This window comes from Pygocentrus nattereri, chromosome 4, assembly GCF_015220715.1.
Source record: "Pygocentrus nattereri isolate fPygNat1 chromosome 4, fPygNat1.pri, whole genome shotgun sequence".
NCBI lineage: Eukaryota > Metazoa > Chordata > Actinopteri > Characiformes > Serrasalmidae > Pygocentrus > Pygocentrus nattereri.
This window is the reverse complement of record NC_051214.1, coordinates 25444672-25465340: the sequence shown is the minus strand read 5'-3', so window position 1 is coordinate 25465340 and position 20669 is coordinate 25444672. Positions and strand designations below refer to the sequence as shown.

At 41.6% G+C, this 20669-nt stretch overlaps 1 protein-coding gene across 1 annotated transcript in view; it reads left to right on the top strand.

Annotated features, from left to right (window-relative positions):
- scfd2 (sec1 family domain containing 2) overlaps nt 1–20669 on the top strand; it is a 231333-nt gene that overhangs the window by 185308 nt on the left and 25356 nt on the right. Inside the window, exon 6 of the mRNA XM_017687970.2 lies at nt 15382–15527. Within this exon, the coding sequence (XP_017543459.2) occupies nt 15382–15527 (146 nt within the window). The remainder of the gene's footprint in view (nt 1–15381; nt 15528–20669) is intronic.

Here is a 20669-nt window from a genome sequence, read left to right as displayed (position 1 = left end):
AGGGGGGTCCTAGCATTGTTCTGCCATTTTGACGAAAGTCTAAGCTCTGATTAGGCAGTCTTGTGTTTGGCCTCAAGTCTCCGGAGATTAGGAGCTCAAACCAGAGTCTCCTCAGCTTAACCGCTTGAATACTTCCCATCTTTTATCCTGGGATACATCACGCCAGTGACTGCTGGACCTTCACCCTGCTGAACCCAGTGAATATATATATATATATCGTCAGAACAGAACCTCATATCTCCAAAATAGTAACTTTACAGGAGAAGGAAAAAATATATTTGTCAATGGAACCAGACTTTTTGTTCAAGTAATTTTAAGACGTTTCTTTTGGTCCATTCATCATGAAATTTACACACAATGTAAAGGACAACAGGTATTTTCAAATTATGACAGCAACGATATGTTTATTTTGTTTCATTAGCTTAGCAGGCTGGCACAAAGTCTGTTTTCATACTCGCTGTATTATTCTTTGAAGCACTTTTTTTGCAAAAGATTCATGATCTGCTTAATTCCAGTACTTCAGAACGTTTTTGACATTTGACCCTTAAATGTTGGTTGCTCTGCTATTTAAATGTGTTCAATTACATGGTTACATAGGCTACGTTCACACAGCAGGTAAAGGTGGCCCAAGCCCAGATTTTCAGTTTGTCTGTTCATAATATCTTTAATTTGAAATCTTTAATTTGCTAATCTTTTAATCTGTATGCGACATCAGTCTGAACAAAAGAATGTGACTGAGGTGTCCTTGAGCAAAGCACCTAACCCCCAACTGCTCCCCAGACGCTGCGGATAGGGCTGCACACCGCTCCAGGCAAGTGTATTCACTGCCCCTTAGTATGTGTGTGCTACTAGTGTAAATGTGGTGTTTTACTTCACGGATGGGTTAAATGTGACGGTGAAATTTCCCCGTTGTGGGATTAATAAGGGTCACTTAATCATAATGATGCTTCACGTTCCTTTACGTAGCTCATCCAGAGGTAAACAATCATGACTGGCAGCGAACGGCAATCTACTCCATGAGCTTCAGTCTCACCTTTGCCAGCTTCTCAAGAGCCATGCTGAAGCATCACTGACTGACAGCTGGGCTCATCACCCAGAATGTGTTCTAGCTCGCTGTAAAAAAGGGCATGGTCACTCCATTGGTTCATGTCCTCAGATTCTTTACAGTTTGTTTTTAGACTTTTAACTGTTCTTTGACTCTGCAGCCTCGCTGTCCTACGGCCACGTTCGGCCATTTCTTTCTTCGAACTCTTCGAACATGGAACAGTCTTTTCTAGTTTTGTACAGAAACAACAGCTTCAGTCTCAGCAGCCCGAAATGATGACAAATGTCGAGTTGGATTGACTTAAAAGTCGCATGAATTCCGATCTCCCCGTTCAGACTGAGTTACATATTGAAAACATAAATCAGATTTCAGTACCAAATATGAAAGCGTCTCAAATCGGAATTGAAAAGGTCAGATTCAATGTGTTTTTTATTTTTTTTTTTTTTTTGCTGTTCACACTGACACACAGACACATATGAAAAAAAATCTTTTTACCTGCTGTGTGAACAGAGCCACAATGAATCATGTTTACATTCCATTCACATTTTTGCTCAAATCCGATCACACTGACACAATGGTTCACACTCGTTTAGGTAAGTGACTCAAATCTGTCATTAATTTGAAAGAATCAGCGTCCTGAAAATGACCCACATGCCCACATTCTACTAATAACGTCACGTGAATGAATCACGTGCACCACCAGCACAAACTCACGGTCAGAACGAGCTATGCTGAGTAAATCATTAACTCTGATCAGCTCTCAGCTTCATTATTAAGATGAAGATGAAAAATGTGTCATTTTTCCACCGTTTTGAAAATCGGTTCAGCGCTGCTGCCATGGTAACGGTGAATGATGGTGCTCATGCAGTGGGGAAAAAAGAGCGTGAATTCCGATCTGCACATTCATTTTAAGGTCGTATGGCCACAAATCGGATATCTATCTGATCTAGAACCACATATGAAAGTGGCTCACGTCGGGTTTGAAAAGATCAGATTTGCGTTTCCACACAGCCCTGAAAACACCAGATCTGAATCACATTAGGGCAAAAAATTGGAATTGTGCTACTTCAACCTGGTAATGTGAAAGTAGCCTTTGTATCGACAGGTTCACGTCTGCACGTCCAACTTTTTCCGTTTGGTTGTAATGCCAAGACAAGAAAATTTTGCTAAATTGTAAAGTGTAATTTTTCTTTCGGCAAAACAAGACTTGGTACACAGTCATTCTTCATTAAAGGCAGATCTACTTACAAACACGAATGAGTTGAATGTTTAACATCCATGCTTTCAACAGCATTTCTCCACTTCCTTCAATATATTTCATTAGTTTTTTTTTTTTTGTTTTTACCTATTTTAATGTTTTGCATTGTACGCTCGAGATAGGAGGTATCAGCTTCATTGTACCCACAGACAGCACAAATAAACACTTCTTTGTTCTTTGGGTGCTCCCATATTGAAGACACTCCTTTTGAGCATATGATGGCGTCTTACTGACACTTTCGCACATGAGGTTGTTTCTGCTGCTTTGTCTTACCGAATGTAAAAGGTGCTCTTTAATCTGCACTGATGTGGAAGTGCACACTCAGTAAAAATGACTAAAATCAATGAGAAACACAGGTAAGGCTTCCATTTGCCCTCCTCCTTGTAAAACGAATCCTGTTCCGAATAGGGGAATTAGGACTGAGAAACCCTCAGAGCTTTGTGCTAGCACCCTCTTAAACACCCCATCACTCTTGCATGTACTCACTCAGTGGAGTGAAGAAGTGTGCTGGAATACAGGAGCGTGTTAGTAGCATTCCTGACACCTAACCAGCATTCCGATCATGATTTATTTCAGACTTGTGTTGTAATTACTCTCATGTAATGAAGACAGCACTACAAAACCAATACCCACATGCATATTCACATACCTACAATACCGGTAAATGATGTATTTATATACACTGTATGTATAAAGTTGGGAACAAACAATCTTTTTTGTGAATGTTATTTGTCAGTTAGCTAGGTAAAAATCCTACAACCGTTTTAATATAAAATACACATCATCAGAGTCTCTTATTTTGTATAATTGAGCAGATTTTACCTGAACAATGATTTGGTGGTTTAATTTCCCAAACTATTGTTAAAATCACATATTGAACATCTTTCACTCCAGCTAAAAGGTTTAAATACTGGTGAGAGTTGACATCACAACAAGGGCATAAAATGAGTGAAGAGTGGAATTTTTGTTTGCCATTGCTTTCACAAATATGACATTGTTTGGTATAACTAAGCCATTGTCAGTGAGACGTACTGGGTCCATCATATCAAATTAAAGCGGAAGGTGGAGGAGAGAGAAGCTCATGTAACACACACTGCCACACTCAAAACACTGCGGCAGCCAACCGAAATCCCTTCAAGTGCACAACGACGATTCATCCAGGAAGTCGCAAAAGAATCCAGGCAAACGTCTGAAGAACTTCAGGCCTTAAATTAAATCAGTGTTCATAATTCCACCATTAGAAAGCGAGTGGGCAGAAAAGGTATCTGTAGGAGAGAAGAGAAAAGCACTGCCAACCAAGAGGAACATCAGCTATTTAAGATGGAACGGTAAATTTTGAACGAGAAACTGACTTCAGCTTCATGACTTTTTAGTGTTTGAGAGCTTCTCGGTGCAGATTAAACCTATCAGGAAACCAGCTGGAGTGATTATAAATGCAACTGAGTCCATTCATCTCCAGATTATCCATATTCTTCTTTAAACCTCTCCTTTTTGTTATATGCTAACAAGGCAAAGTTTTATCTGCCTTGCAGTCGGCGCATCAGCCTGAAAGGTTGAATTAGCAGTTCTGCATTAACTGCTGCATTTAAGACCATTTAGTGTTAAAACTGTTGAACGATCAGCAGATCTTAATTTTACTGCAAGGGCGGATTATTTTATTTTGACCTACGAATCTAATTCTGCTGTGGAGCTGTAAACAGAGCAGTAAAAGAGCCGCATGTTGCTGACCCCTGTCCTAATATGCAAAAATAAAGGAAATCAGGGGGCAAATACTTTTTCACAGCACCGTAATTGGTGCAGTGTAGACTGAAGACTTTTTCTCATTCAGAAATCGAATCTGGAACCAGAACGTGTGTCTCGTTCCATCCAAATATTGTGATATTGTTGTGAAATCTAATGTCTACTTTTGACCTTTGAGTCAAAATCACTTAATCCTTTAGTCTGGTGTTAGCCAGGTCCTGACGTCATGATGTGTTAGCAACTCTCACAAAACACACACACACTGGCCTCCTGACACAAACACTCTCAGACATCATTGCTGTTTCTCCTGCTGGTCGTAGCAGAAGTTCAGTCGGGTTAGTAAGGTTACAAAATAAAGTGGCACTATTTATAGAAGTGGAAGCTGCATTCCACCTTACTGCAGTCTCTCTACTGCGCTCGTCACACTGTGTGTGTGTGTGTGTGTGTGTGTGTGTGTGTGTGTGTGTGTGTGTGTGTGTGTGTGTGTGTTGGGGCGGATTATAGAACATTCTGCATTCCTTTGAGACAGCCACAGGACAGAGTTTTAGGAGAGGCTCCATGGAGATAGACCTGTTTATTTTTAAGTTGCATTAATAAGACTTTGTTAGAGGACAGAAGATTAATACTTGTATGGGACAAAGAGGAAGCAATAGTTCTTATAAAGAAGACATGATGTTCTCCTCACAGGATGAATGTGACGTGCAGGAGATGCTGCAGTGCAGTCATTAACCTGCATTTGCTTTTCTTTCCCCCACAGTCAGACTTGACTTCTCATAATTCTTCCTTTCAGAGTGTTATCCATTGTTATACTTGCCTTGGCAGTTAATAGTTTAGATACATCTGATTGAATATGCACTTATGACCAAAAGTATGGAACACTCAAACATCGCATCCATGTGAGCTTGTTGAAATTCTAATTCTAAAACCATGGATGGTTTGGTGTTGGTCCCGTGTTTTCCACTAGATCAGGCGTTGGAAACTTGCAGTTCCGGAGCTGCCTGTGGCTCTTTTACTGTCCTGTTGTGGCTCCAGAGCAGAATTAGATTAGGTGAAACAAAATAATCTTTTTTCACAGTAAAAAAAAGTTCTGCTGATTGTTTTAACGCTGTTTTAACAATAAATTGTAAATTATGGAGTTAATGCATAATTGCTAATTCACTCTTTAACCCTGAAGGTTGGTGTGCAGACTGCTGGTCACCATAGCAACACATATAGCTATCTGGCCTAGCTAGTAGCTAATGGAATGTCAAAGAGAAAGTTTCAAGATGAACCTCGATAATTCCGAGATTAATGGACTTATTTGCATTTATAATCACTCCAGCTGTTTTCCTGATATGTTTAATGTACAACGGGAAACTGGTAAACACTAAAAAGTGGGGAAGCTGCATCAGTTTCTTGTTCAAATGTTTCCGTTCTACTATAAATGTTGCAGTAGTTTCATTCTACCTTTCCATTTAAGGTAGAAAGGGAAAATTTGAACAAGAAGCTGAAAATGAGAAGCTGAATGTAGCCTTTCATATCCTAGATTGAACACGTATCCCATTCATGGCCATGTGGCCTTAATGTGACACTCAGATTCCGTTCATGTGCTTCATGTAAACAGTAGAAAAGCAACACATCTGACCTTTTTCGCCTTCGTCTCGTTCTTAATAATTAACAGCTGAGAGCTGATCAGAGTTAATTATCTTCTCAGCGAAGCTCATTATGCATGTTAGTTTGTGCTGATGATGCACGCGACTCATTCACATGACCTTGCTGAGCAGGATTTGCGCATGTGGGTCATTTCAGGAAAGACAGATTTCACATTAAACACAGATGTGAGGTTCTTATGTAAAAAAGTGTGAGCCATCAAGTCGAAGAGGTCAGATTTGAGCAATGAAGCTTTTGATGTGAATGTAACTTTGTGAATGTGTTAAAGCCATGAACATGTCGTCGCTGTCCAAAGAAAAACAAGCATCTCCCAAATTGGTAACTTTATTTAATGTAAAGAGATTCTGTTCTAAGTGTTTTGCAGAATTTCTATCGGTCCATTTATTATGAAATGTTTACACAATGTAAAGGAGGACTGACATGTCCAAGTGACATAGAAAAATAAAATAGACAAAAATAGAGATGTGTGTTTTTCTTTGGACAGCGACGATTTAGTAGTAATACATGTCTTTATGGAATCGTTTTCATGCTGATACCAATAACAATGCGAACAGAAAAAGTGAAAGTTAAGTTAGTTTCCTTCTTTTATAGGTAATGTTTGATAACAGTAGTAAAAGCTTGGTTGTGTTGTATATTGAGTCTGAATAGATCTGTTTGGTCAAAATCCAGTATTTTTGTACTGTATTTCAATTGCTATTTCATACTTTGGATGTCTATAGGATTGTTCCAAGTTCTGGAAAACAATAGAAAAAAGACCTTCTGTGAGAAGGGCTGTCCAAACCTTTATCTGGTACTGTGTGTACTAGTTACTCACCTGCACTCCAAACCCAGATGAGCCATTTCCACTTGTCATTATCACGAGCTGACCACTGTGTGAGTGAGTGTGTGTACACACCACGGCTGCTTCCTCACCCTCATTTACTCAGACTTCCTCCTCAACCCCCACCAGCAAATTTGACTGGTCTTAATAAACCGTTCCCTGGACCCCTACGTGCACGCACACACACGCACACACACACGCACACACACACACACACACACACACACACACACACACACACACACACACGTCATGACTTACGTAAGGCCGTAGTGCAGGTGCTGTACTATTCACCTCTCTCTTGCTCTCATTAGTTCTCATTAGGAGTTTTCTAGTGCTTCCTGCTACACCTCGCACACACTCAAACACACACTGAAGCACACACTCACACATCCTCATACACACTCATGCACACTTGTCCGCTTACCTCACAATGCTCATTTCACTGACACACACTCTTTGACCCTTTTAGACCCTCTGCTCACTCTGTTACCCTCACAGTCCCTTTCTTTTGCTCACTCACTCACTGTCCGTCTGTCTTTCTTTCTCTATCATTTTCTCTTTCTGTCTCTTTCTCTTGATCTTTCTTTTTTCTGTCTCTCTCTCTCTCTCTCTCTCTCTCTCTCTCTGGGACAGATGTACATACAAGATCAGCAGCAGTGTCTTAATGCAACCCCATACAGTCACATTGAGTCTGGATTGAATCTTTGATTAACTGTGACTGCAGCTCGTCTTGTAAACTGCGAGTAGTTCCGCTCACTAAGTGCTTGTGAGGTGCAGAGTTTAAAAACAGTGTGACATAATGGAGCCATCAACAGTCTCAAGACAAAACAAAAAGAATGAAAGTTCAGTGATGAAGAGATAGTGGAAGGTCTTTCCCACCAAAACATGCTGCAGGCGTGTTATTCTGCTCTGCTCAGAAAGTGTCACGGCATATTTTGTCTTTTCACAAATATGCATCTGATCCAAGAATCTGAAGTTATTCTGATGGCAGAATTCTTTCAGTATGTGCTCAAAGCTGATTTCTCCATCTAGCTGTTGTGTCTTCTGCCGGCGTTAAAGACACCTCAACACAAAAGGCAGTGTAAATCAATGTAAAACCACTCACCAAAGTGTATGATCAGCCATATGTGTAGTATCTCTACCCCCTCTTATACAATCCTCATATGTTTTCCACATCCCTCCTTTAAATACATGTTAGTGTGGAAGAGACGAAGGTCTTGCATTTAAACGTGCATATTGGCCATAAATTCACATACACTCTCAGAAATAAAGGTAGTAAACTGTCAATGGGGCAGTGCCCCTCTTGTCACTGGGTTGGTTCCCTCAAGGATACATCTCAGTATCTTTAGACAGGGAACATAACTGAACCCCGTCTCGCCTCCAGGCTTTTTATTTTATAGCTCTATTATAAAACATTCGGTTATGAAATGGTACAAATACATACTTTTCACCTTATAAACTTATTTAAGGTGGACAGTTGGACCTTAAAACCACTGTTTGTACATTTGGGAGAAAATTTACATTGACATGATGCAATGTTTAAAACTTTACGTGGGATCCTCTGTTGTGACATTAACAATTCAAGAGAACAGCATTTCGAAATAGAAATTGTTACAACTCATAACATGAAGACGGTTTTTAACATTAACATTAGCTAACTAGCTCGCAGGCACAGTTAGCTGTCTTGCCGAGATGAGTCTTCCTCATCCAGTGAGCCGAAGTTTCCTCTTCAGATGCTCCAACATGATAGATGTGCTCCCACAGCCAGCTAAATTCAGCTTCACAAATAACACAACTGACAATCGTTTTTTTGAGTTTAGTGTGAAATGCTCCCACACTTTTGAAGATTTTGTTATTTAAGGTTGCCATTGCGCTTTTGTTCACTCTCCAGTATGCGGTAATGTTAAAACATTCCTAGGTAGCGTAAGAAACAAACGTGATGATGTAACCAACTCATCAACTATTAAATTAGTTGCCAACTCATTTGGGTGTTTTAGTCGACTAAGTCGAATAATCGTTGCATGCCTATACCCCACACACAGGTCTTGAACTACTCGTTTAGGCTCATGCACCAGGTTCGTACATATCACGCAAGCAGAACGCGTCCTGAAACTGGCTGGAACTGCCTTAAAGGGCTTAAAACATTGCTCTCTCTCTCTCTCTCTCTCTCTCTCTCTCTCTCTTTGTCAGGACTCTGTGTTTAGCAGTGTGATTTTGGGCAGCACTAGAAACATTCTGGAAGACTTTTACTACGCACACACATACACACACACACACACACAGTGCATGGGGAGCTCTGTATGCCTATGCATCTCATCTCAAAACAAAAGGGTTGCGTGAGAGGGGAAGGTGGCAGTTTTGGTGGTTATGCATACTTTTGCGTGTGTGTGTGTGTGTGTGTGTGTGTGTGTGTGTGTGTGTGAGCGTGCATGTGTGTGCGCACACCTGGCTGTGTCTCCACATTTGGTTCTGTGATCACCACTTCAATCTGTACCACAAACTACACACACATATTCATACCACGCTGCCTGTGTGTGTTTTGGCTCCGAGTCAAATGGCCATCTCAGGCTACACACACACCACTTTATTCCTTTGATGCTCTGCAAACCTTCCCTTTCCACTTCCACACTCATTTCTCTCACACGCGATCACTGATGGAGAGATGTTGTTGAGAGTGAAGCTTCAGTCAATTCCACAGTGCTGAATCACAGAAATGCGACCACATTTCTCTTCATGTGCACTAATGTTCCTACACACTGCCTGTGTGGGGACACCTCACCTTTCAGTTAATTTTAATACTAATTAGCATGCTTTCTTTGTTGGTTTGCTGTAACATAACATATCCATACCTCTGTTGCTAGAGTCTGCATGCATGACACACTGACGTATGAAGTTAATCAATGTTGTGTTAGCGGCAGTTCGAAAAGATGCGGGGATGCTTTACAAGTCTCGGAGGAAACCTGTTCTGGTATTTACCCTCCTAGCACTGGTGGTATTGTTTGATTGAGATAGTTCTAACTGGAGCTGGAGCCTATCTCAGTGGTCATCGGGCGGAAGGCAGGATACACCCTGGACAGGTCGCCAGTCCATCGCAGGGCAGACAGACAGACAGACAGTCACTCACACACTCACACCCAGGGGCAATGTAGCATGTCCAATTGGCCTTACTGCATATCTTTGGACTGTAGGAGGAAACCAGAGAACCCAGAGGAAACCCACGCAGACACGGAGAGAACATGCACACTCCACACAGAGAGGACCCCGGTCACCCGGCCGGGGAATCAAACTGTCAAACAATCAAACAATCATTGTGTATTGTCATTGTAACATAATATAATGTACTGAAACAGCAGTGTAATGCTACTGCCTGTTATTTAGGACTGAGAATAGCTCAGCATTGATTTTGAACCCACAAACACACACACATACATACACACTACCGCTTAGCTGTGTATTTGTACATTCCGGTAGCTCTACCCACTCATAGCGATCTCTTCCTCAGGCGGGCTGTCATGCTTTGTTCATTTTCCGGAACGCTACCATTCACATCCAAATCTGCATGTATCCCTCCATCCCTCCTCCACCTTTACATCCTGCTGAGCTCATCCCTCCTTCTGTCAGGAGCCACCAAGCGAGAGAAGAGAGGAGAGGAAGCCAAGGGGAAAGCAGCGTTCCACTCCAAACACTGATGAATCATAACAAACAGGCATCAGGCTAAAGACAAACCTGGCTATATTTGGACTAACAAAGAGTGCAGCAATAACACAGATCTCTCTCTCTCTCTCTCTCTCTCTCTCTCTCTTACACTCACTCTCTCTCTTACTAACTCAAATACTCTCTTTCTCTCTCACTCGCTTTGTTGTCATTTGTTTTATATTACACGCAGGCGTAAGAGGATTTCCACTAATTAAACTAAAGTCGTAAATAAAGCACTTTCAGCTGCATCAAAGTGACTGCTACTCTGACCTCCTAGACACAAGACTAAGGGCCATCACAGCGAATTACCTAAGAATCTTTGACCCTAAGTCCAGACTTATAAATATTTATGGCAAACAAGGATTAGAGCTTTATACACTCATAAATACACATGCATACAGGCACACACCACCGCTTGGACTGGGTTTTTCCCAATAGGGAAATGTGGAGTGGGTTATATAACTGCAACACACACACACACACTTACACACAGCATAGGGTGAAACTTGTCAGACTGCAGGGAAGGTGTAAAGAGACATGATGTTTTGGTTCATAAGAGGCACAGAGGAGACATCCAAAGCAGCTCCATCTGCACAGTGCATAACACTCTGCAGGTGGATGGCACAGAGACAGAAACACACACTGAAGGCCACTCTTCACCTCCCTGCTGTCAGCACTGAGTGTGGCATGTTGAACAACCTGTGCTGAATCGCAGGGTGTGCGCCTTTAATAGCGGTGTCGACATCCATGAGGAACATTGGGTCAGGGTTAGGTCACGGGTCAGCTTGAGGGTTCGGGTTATGGTCGTTGGTGAACTGGAGGACTCTAGAAATCCTCTTTAACAATTCATCAAAACGTATTTAGATGAAGTCTGCTGCGGCCGTATTACAGAAGTGTATCTTTTTCCTTCAAAGAAACATCACATATATTTTACATGTGAAGTGTGCAGTAACCTGCGTGTTTACAAGTAATCACACATTTTTCACTAGTGAACACACTTTTCCTGTGACAGCACATTTTTAACACATGAAATGTGCGAAAACACGTGTTTGTTCTTGTGTGAATCTGTAGCGACTTTTCTGTAAGGGCTGTTCTGACCAGGTCAAGATAAGATTTTTCACAAATTCTTGTTACAGAACTAAATCTTAACTTAGGAATAATTTATCTTAGACTTTAAAATTATGGTTCTTCACGGGTTGTTCAGTAAATAAAATGGTTCTATATATATAACTGTGAACAAAGAACCCTTTGCATGATTAAAAGTTTCTTTGCACTGTAAAAGTGTTCTTCAGATTGGTAGACTGTGCTGTAGATGGTTCTATATGGAACCTTTTTGAAAAGAGCTCTTTATAGCGCCCAAAAGGATTCTGCTCTTTTTGCTGCTTTGACATTGAAACAATAGAAAAACCCTTTTTGGTGCTATATAGAAGTTGGTGTTTAGCAGGGGCGTCTCTGCATTAGGGGCCTGGCCCCACCAGTTGTCGCTGTGGAGCACTGCATATATTTACTAACATTGTTGGGTGTTTATTACATATGACAGTGGAGGGCTGTCTGATACATTCCAAATATCTTCCTCTACCTGTTGTGTAAATACCAGTAGGCTACTTATTTCTCCTAACAGTCTTCGTTTGGTGAGCGTGGGGCCCATCACTGCTCGTCTAAACAAGTGAGCAGTTAAAAAAACACTCTGCGCATGTTCAACTTACTTTCAATAACCAGCTGTGGGACACAATCAGGTTGTTCCCATGCTGAGAACAGCCAATGAAAAATAATACATTTACATACATCCAGACATTTAGAAATGTCATTTATGGTATGGAAGTTGCTACGCAGTTAGCCATTGTTCCTCATCAGTTTTGTTAGCCACGCATAATACAGGCAGTATATTGAGTTGAGTCGAAAGCGCAATAAAAGTTACATTTGGAAGCAGCTATTAGGGCAGAAATTAGAGATTAAACATTTGGGACACACCAGCCAGAGTCTGCAGAGTCACTGGTGAGTGATTCTGCATTATTACACAGCGTGTTATTCATAATGACCAAAAAGCATGTTTTCCTGCTCTGATATGTTGCTTTGGAGTGTATTTGTGTATTTGCAGACCACAGTAATCGTACACTGATAGATACCTTTGGATTTGTAATGCGATGCTGTATAGCGAGGTTTTGTGGGATCCAATGTTGTTATATCACATCACTCATCTTCTCTACTTCCACCAACTCCTGCACCACTTTGTGTTACTGTGTGAATTTGTGATTTCAGTGATGGAGTGTGATTGTGTTTGGGTCAGGTTTGTGTGTAGTTTCATTGATGAGTCAGCTGCTGGCCCTACAGTTCATTATGCCCCTCGAGGCTATCTGTGGCCTGAGACACCACTGGTGTTTAGATAAGGTGACCACACTTCCTGTTTTTTCCGGGGTATATCCTGTTTTGGGACTTAAGTATATGTCCAGCCAGGATTTCTAAATTGTCTAAAATATCCAGGATTTGGTTTTGCTTTTACTTTGACATTTGCTTTTTACAGTCTGTTCTGTGCTGCCCTGATGCTCGCCGTGTCCTCCCAAAACCACAATAGGGTCAAACTTATCTCTCTCTGGCAGCACGTCTGCCCTACTTATGGTCTTTTTTTTCTGTGTTATGTTGTTATATAAGACTGCGGCTGTTCTGGTGGTGAGCAGGTGAAAGCCTGTTGAAACGTGAGCTCTCTGTCCTGCTTCTCAGGTGCCTGTTTGTTTGGATCCGTCTCCAACATGGCCACCCACCTCATTACCCAGTAAACCTTACATTCCACAGCTGAGGCTCAGGACCAGGTGCCATCCGTGCCCACCCAAATCACCAATGGCAACCGCAAACTGGCATTCCAGAATTTAATTCCCTGCAATTCTGTCTGTCCATCCATCCCTCCGTCCCTCTCACTCCTGTTTGTAATGGAAAGCTTTGCTTCAGGACACTTTTCTTTTCTACTTCACTCTCTCTCTCTCTTTCTCCCTCACTCACACACTTTCTCACTCTCACTTCTCTCTCACTGTCTCTTTCTCTCTCTGTCTGTCTCTGTCTCTCACACACATGCTCTCTCTCCATCTTTTTCTTTCTCTCTTTCTCTCTCACTTGCTCTTTCTCTTGCACTATATTTCTCTTTTCCTCCCTCTTTCTTTCTTTCTTTCTTTCTTTCTTTCTCTCCCTCTCCCCTCCTATTTCACACTCTCATGCTTTCTCTCTCTCTCTCTCTCTCTCTCTCTCTCTCTCTCTCTCACTCTCTCTCACTCTGTGCCTCACTTGCTCTCTCGCTCTCTCTCTGCTTGTTAAGCTCCTGTTTCCTGGCCTGTGAGTTTAGTAGTGGGAGCGCATTAAGTGTTGATTAAAGCAGCAGACATTCTCTTTCATTCAATAGAGCTTTTGTCCTTCTCTGTCTTTCACCAGGAACATTCAGCCAATGTACCTTACAGTCAGTTGCCTAATGACACACACTACCTGTCACACAGATCGCGTCTGGCTTTGTGTCTGTACACGTATCTGCTCCCATGAGTTTGTTAATACATGTGTGTGTAAGTGTGTGTCCCTGTGCATATCTCAAGATTCCTGTTTGAATTACAGTGTTTTGGAGCGACTATGTTTTCTGTCCATATAGGAAAATCTTGAAACAGCCATACAGGATTTGTAAGATTGAGCACTGTAAGTGCTGTGTGTACCCAGGGTGGCTCAAGAGGATACTCTGCACTCTGTTACATAACCAATACACAGTCATCAGCAAGAGATGCAAGTTAATGTTGAATTAAAAAGAATCCAGGCACCTCTTCTAGGTGAAATCAGCAGTGGATGTGTGTTCTCTGGAGTGATGGAGCTCCATCCAGTACCTTTAGGAGCAGCTGAAGTGGAGTTTGTGTTTATGGTCTTGTGGCTGAATGCAATCACGTCTTCACAGCAATGTTTCCAGTGTATATTGCAGCCTAATACGGCTGGACAGTGAGACGCCTGCTATTTCAAAGTTTCTTCTGAAGTCAAGGGTTTGTCCCCCCCTTAGCTGCTGTAATATACAGTAACTCTTGAAAAACGTGGTTCTTCAGGGGTTCTGTAGTAAAGACAATAGCTGTAAATAGAATCATGAACACTCAGAGCACCATTTGCATGCTTAAAGGGATTTTTGCATTGTGTAATGGTCATTTAGATTGATATGAGGAATGAACTTTTTTGAAAAGTGTTCTAAATAGCACCAAAAAGGTTCTTCTATTGTAACAAGCTTGACATTGTAACAGTACCCCTCTAGCTGATGCTTGGCCCTGGGTGTGGTGACCTTGTGGTGGGCTCGTCTGTGGCTGCTCCAGACATTGCAATTCTATTGACAGTGTTTTTTTATGGAGATTACACAAGTTGCATATGTGCAATTCAATGCCTGTATCCTCGGTCTGCACTGTAATGTAGCCGAATTCATTAATTAGATAGGGGAATCCACATACTTTTGAAAATGTAATGTACATTTTTTTCAAAACTGCCTTTTTGAAATAAACCTTTTAATGGTCTTTTTTAATATCGCTGTTGCCTGAAGAAAACATTGTATCTCCAAAATGGTAACTTTGCAGAAGAAGGAAAAAACCTTTACTTTTAGTGTAAGTCAATGGAACTACAATTTTTTGGTCAAAGTCATTTTGGTCATTTTTTACAGTACATTTATCCTGAAGTGTACACACAATGTAAAGGGTACCAGGTGTTTTCAAATTATGTCAAAACTGAAAAACTGGAAAAAAAATGGAGATGCAAGATTTTCTTCTAACAGCGATATACTGCATTTGTATTTCAAGTCACTCTAGTATGAGCAAAGTTCTTGTTTTCTTAGCTTTTAACACTGCTATCTGTGCAATAGCCACACACAAATTTTAGGTGCAGTTTAACTGTATTTTAATATAAGAAAAACTGATATTACAGACATTAGACGTGGCTGTTTGACTGTTTTTTCACTTCAAATAGTCACTCACTGCTTCTTAACTTCTGAAAAGGTGCCTCACTGCTGTGGATAATTAGTGTTTGTGTCATCTCAATTGAAATATGCATTGACCAGCTGTGATACAGACCTTTTCTGTTACATAAATATGTATGGACTTAAATGTGAATGCAACAGGAATACGAGGACAGTTAGGTTAAAAGATCATCATATCCTTTGTTTGTTTGGGTGTATAGGAGTGTCCAGTCTAGAGGAGCTGACGATGGAGCGTGCACACACAGCGTTGGAGCATGTGTTTGAGATATTGAGGGGGATAGGCCACGCTCGGGATCACTTGAAGCAGCTCCACTCAGTATACAGTGCTGGAGATGGTGTTCACCAGGTCAGTGCCACCACAACACTTACACAGGTCATCACACCATTGACTGTTATCAGAGTCCTTCTAGGAAAGTCTGTTCACTTGCTGGCCATTTGGCAACATTGCTGGGCCGTTATTTGCAGCTATACAAGACCAGGTGTCTAACTGTTTGAATGAAGAGAGACCAAAAAGCCCAAAACTGAAGGCTGAATTACTTTAATTAAAACATATTTGAAATCACTGGTAAAATCTGACAATACTCAATAGTTTGTAGTGTGTGGCTCAAATAAAGCACAAAAAACATGTTTTTTCATGTTGTTCTGGCTAAGATAGGTTACCCTTTATTAATCCCGCAGACTGCCCCACTGTCTACTACAGGCTACTGTGCTTATGCAGATCTCTGCAACAAAAGGGGAGGTTATTTCCACTGGCGACTTTACCAGCAAGCTGATTCTCTCTTTTTATTGAAGGGCAGGACCTTATTGGTGAACAGATTCCATGTTGAGCGTTACAAACAAGTGGCTAATTCAGCTTCTGAACTGAGAAGCCTGTACTTATGTACATATATACAGTATAATACTAATGAAAAGTTTAGACTTACTTATCTAAGCTTATAGTATTTATAGTAACTATTTGCTTATTTTAACTATTTTTCCATGGTTTTTTATATAATGTAAGGCAGGTGGCTTGCAAAACTCAACTCACGGGATACCTCACGTGGGATACCTGACATGGAATACCATACATGAGATGCCTTAGTGGATATCTCACTTAAACGCTTTGAAAAGTGTCAAAGAAAACTAGTAAATAACTAAAAGCAAAATAATGAAGGCACTTTTTGGACAAAGGAAATAAAGCAAAAAAAAAAAATCATTATTTACTACACAGTGACTCTAAAAGCAGAAACATATAAAACACATAAGGATGAGCAACTGTTACTCACGCGCTGATATAACTTTTTAAGGTGATGCCATAAAGTTCATGTGTTTTTCAATCCAGCAGCTACAACATGCAGAGCATCTAACTTTCACAAAATTTTGTTTCACATTGGACATAAAGCAGGCATTTGGAGGTGCAAGCACACCGACCAATCAGAATACAGCTGACAAAATCCTAGTAGCTGTGGTTCATTTAGTGTGCAGTAGATATCACACTGTTTGTACCTCTGTCAGTGCACTGGTTATTGAAGCCGAGACTACATTTGCTAAGATCTTTGCTGACTACTGAAAACTACTTGACAGGACATTTAAACAAGGCTACATGAACTCACTGACCAGTCATGGCTGTTTCTACATTAATAAAAAAGTAGTCTGCCCAGTGTCACCGTTTCCCCATTATATGAGGCGCAAAGGACATCTTTTTGACCTTGAACACATTCTGACCGTACATTCATTTTTCTCTGCAGTGAAAACAACTTGGGGAAAAAGCTGCACTGTGTTGGGTGTGCGCAGTTTTGATACAAAAACAAAGGCCAAATATTTTTTAACGTTGTTTTGTCATGTCCCGTTGCCTGTGTAAATGGAAATCTTTAGGTTGAGGTGTTTGATATATATGATTAGGTATTTGTAATCAATTCTGTTCAAACAGTGATGCTGATAATGCAGTGCAGCCTGACGCCTCTCAAAACACCTTCAGCTTAAACGAGCATCTTCATCACGTTCTTTGTTTCGCTTTAATGTTTCAGCTGGAGTCACTATCTCTGTCACACACATACGCACAAACACAATCTCTCTCTCTCTCTCTCTCTCTCTCTCTCTCTCTCTCTCTCTCTCTCTCTCTCTCTCTCTATCCCTCTCTCTCTCTGTCCCTCTCTCTCTTTCCCTCTCTCCCTCTCTCTCTCTCTCTTTGTCCTTCTCTCTCTTTCCCTCTATCTCTCTCCCTCTCTCTCTCCCTCTCCCTCTCTCTCTCTCCCTCTCTCCCTCTCTCCCTCTCTCTCTCTCTCTCTCTCTCTCTGTCCCTCTCTCCCTCTCTCTCTCTCTCTCTCTCTCTCTCTCTCTTTGTCCCTCTCTCTCTCCCTCTCTCTCTCTCTCCCTCGCTCGCGCTCTCTCTCACTCTCCCCCTCTCCCTCTCTCTCTCTCCCTCTCCCCCGCCCCCCCCTCTCTCGCTCTCTCCCTCTCTCTCTCTCTCTCTCTCTCTCTCTCTCTCTCTCTCTTTTTCAGCTGCACAGAGATGTGCCAGGCTTGTTTGTGCGTCACAGCTGATAACTGCATTGTGTGTGTGAGGAACTGTACCTACCCAGCTCCTTGTTCCTGGGTAGATACAACTGTGTGTCAGAGAGAAGAAAGAAAGGGACAACAAGAGAGAGGAGAGACAGAGCAGCTATACAAACTAATATCTCGTTATACCTGTGAATTGTTCCTGCTTTACCTCTTCAGCAAAGAAGCAGCCGAAGCCAAGGGAACAGGAATTGTGTGTGTGAGAGAGAGAGAGAGAGAGAGAGAGAGAGAGAGAGAGAGAGAGAGAGAGAGAGGAAGAGTACAGGGCAAGAGGGATGCACTCATATGGGAACTGTTTCAGAATGTCTGTTTGATTTATCTGCCAAATCTAAACTTCGGTCCAAGTCTATCAGTTTTATAAAGCAAATAAAACAAAATTGTCTGCTGGTAACAGGGTGATTATAAAATCTGTGTGCATCACTAGTATTTATTGTTGTAGTTGTTTCTTTGTTGATGTTGTTATGGTTATTGTTGACAGTATGCTTTGTCAATATTGTATTTGATCCGATCATGTCAATAAAGATATCTTGATTGATAGAGAAAGAGATGAAGATAGAAAAGGACAGCAGACAGACAGGGAAGGAGAGAAAAATTAATAATTAAAGAGAAGAAAAAAGGAATAAAAGAAAGAAGACAGAGTGAGAGAGAATAAGCAAATGAGAGACAAAGAAGACAGAAGGTGAGAGAGAGCGAGAAGATAGAGAACCCAGACAGGAAGAGAGAGAAAGAGAGAGAGAGAGAGAGACTGAAAAATTGATGAAATAGAAAAGTAAGAAAGAAAGAAAGAATATATAGAAAGAAAAAAGAGAAAGAAGATGGAGTGAGGTAGAAAAGGCAAAAGAGAGACCAAGAAGACAGAAGGAAAGAAAGGGAGAAAAGTAAAAAGAGACAGACAGAGAGGAAGGGAGGTAGAGAGAGAGAGAGAGAGGGACGGAGAGAGAGAGAGAGGGAGAGAGAGAGAGGGAGAGACAGACAGGAAGAGTCAGTGCAAAAATGTATTTTTATTTATTTCAGGGGACTAAACTGGGCAAAAGTTTCCTGATTGACAGCATAAAGAAGAAACGTTTCTGATCCAGTAGAGAGAAAGTTTCAGCTCCTCTGATCTTCTGGGAGGCTTTCATTAGCTGTTTAACCTCTGACCCCTGTGAAACTGACAGAGTGAGAAAATGTAAAATTGACACTGGAAAAAATGATTAGGGGAGTTCGGAAAAAAAAAAAGGGTGAGAAGTTCGGTCATCCGGGAGGGACTCGGAGTACAGCTGCTGCTTCTCCACGTCGAGAGGAGCCAGCTGAGGTGGTTCGGGCATCTGGTTAGGATGCCTCCTGGACGCCTCCCTCGGGAGGTGTCACAGGCAAGTCCACCAGGGAGGAGACCCCGGGGAAGACCCAGGACACGCTGGCGTGACTATATTGCCCAGGAGCGCCTCGGAATCCCCCCCCCGGAGAGCTAGTGGAAGTGGCTGGGGAAAGGGAGGTCTGGGCTTCATTGCTTAGGATGCTGCCCCCGTGACTCCATTTTAAAAATGGAGTCATTGATGTTGAGATGGCAGAAATTAGATGACGCTACCTGCAATCAAAGAAATACAGCCCCCCCACAGCCGCGTCCCCAAAAGACATGCACACATTACATGCTTAGTTGTAGTTGATTGCCTGCTTAGTTGTAATTGATCATCACAAATGATGCCAGGACACACTAATGCTGATTAACTACTAACCAGTCTCGCCAATGCAAGACTTGGTGAGCTTACCAATGTTAGCCTTGTTGGACTGTGAGTCCCTCAAAGCTGTGACTAAGCTAAAGAACACGTGAGCATTACAAAGGAATTTTGCCTTTCGGCCGTGTTCATCTAGATGAACTTTAACCTCACGAATTTGTGAATGTCCTGAAGGTTGAGCCAGAAGAAAACAAGACAGTAAACTGTTTTCTTTCTGAAATGACAAATGGAAGAAATAGTCCTGGGTCTATGTAATGTTGCTTGTCGCACATAGGGGTAAAAAAATTAATTGTGCAGCTAGCTAAGATTAGCTGTTCACTAAATTTTAGCTTCCCTGCAAAATCCTTTCACATCAGGACCAAAACTTTCTATTCCACCAACCCCCAGGCTTCACCACTGTAGCACAGTGGAGATTTGTGCTAAATAATTGCCTTCGTCCTAAACAGTACTTAGTATAGCACGTATATAATGCAAGGCCAGCATCACTCTTTAAGCTCTAGATGACTGTTTGGCAGAGTCAGGACCTTGGCATACTTCATGCGAAACAAAATTCTTGAGGGTTGCATGAAGCCAAATGCACCTTCGCAAGCTTACAAGCTCTCATACAGGCAATTTTGTGTTGCCTGTCGTGGTGCTTCACTCCAACAGGTGATGCTGTAAGTTCCATGACTACTGGAAAATGATTCTTTCACAGTTCTCACTGTGGCGACAGCCGTATCCAGAATGCTGCCATCATTTAAGGTAGAACGTGAAAATTTGAACAAGAAGCTGGCGAATAGAAAGTCACCTTCAGCCTCATCCTCTTGTGAACCTAAATATAAGAAAACCTATATGTTTTGGTGCTTACTACACTTGGCATCTTACATTTAAGAGGTATCCATTGTTTATTTAACAAGTGGGCGTTTCACAGTGAAATATTGGTGTCTGTGAAAGCTCTTGGCATACTTCTTGCGAAACAGAGCTCTGCAAAGTCGTCCGTCTTTGTTTCATGGCACGCCTCTTTTGTTACCGACCAGTCACAAACTGCCTGGTGCACAACACAAATTGCAAAGTGCAAATGAAGCCTCAGTGCGACATCTACAGTTGTTAGTTGTTTCCAGTTATGTTACATTGTTTGTTGAAGCCAGGTGAACATTGTCACTGCAAGAAGTCTGCTGAGGCCTTAAGCCATCATAAGCAATGGCACAATTGGGATTTTCTCTACCATTGCCTGCTTGTCTGAACGCCCTACCATG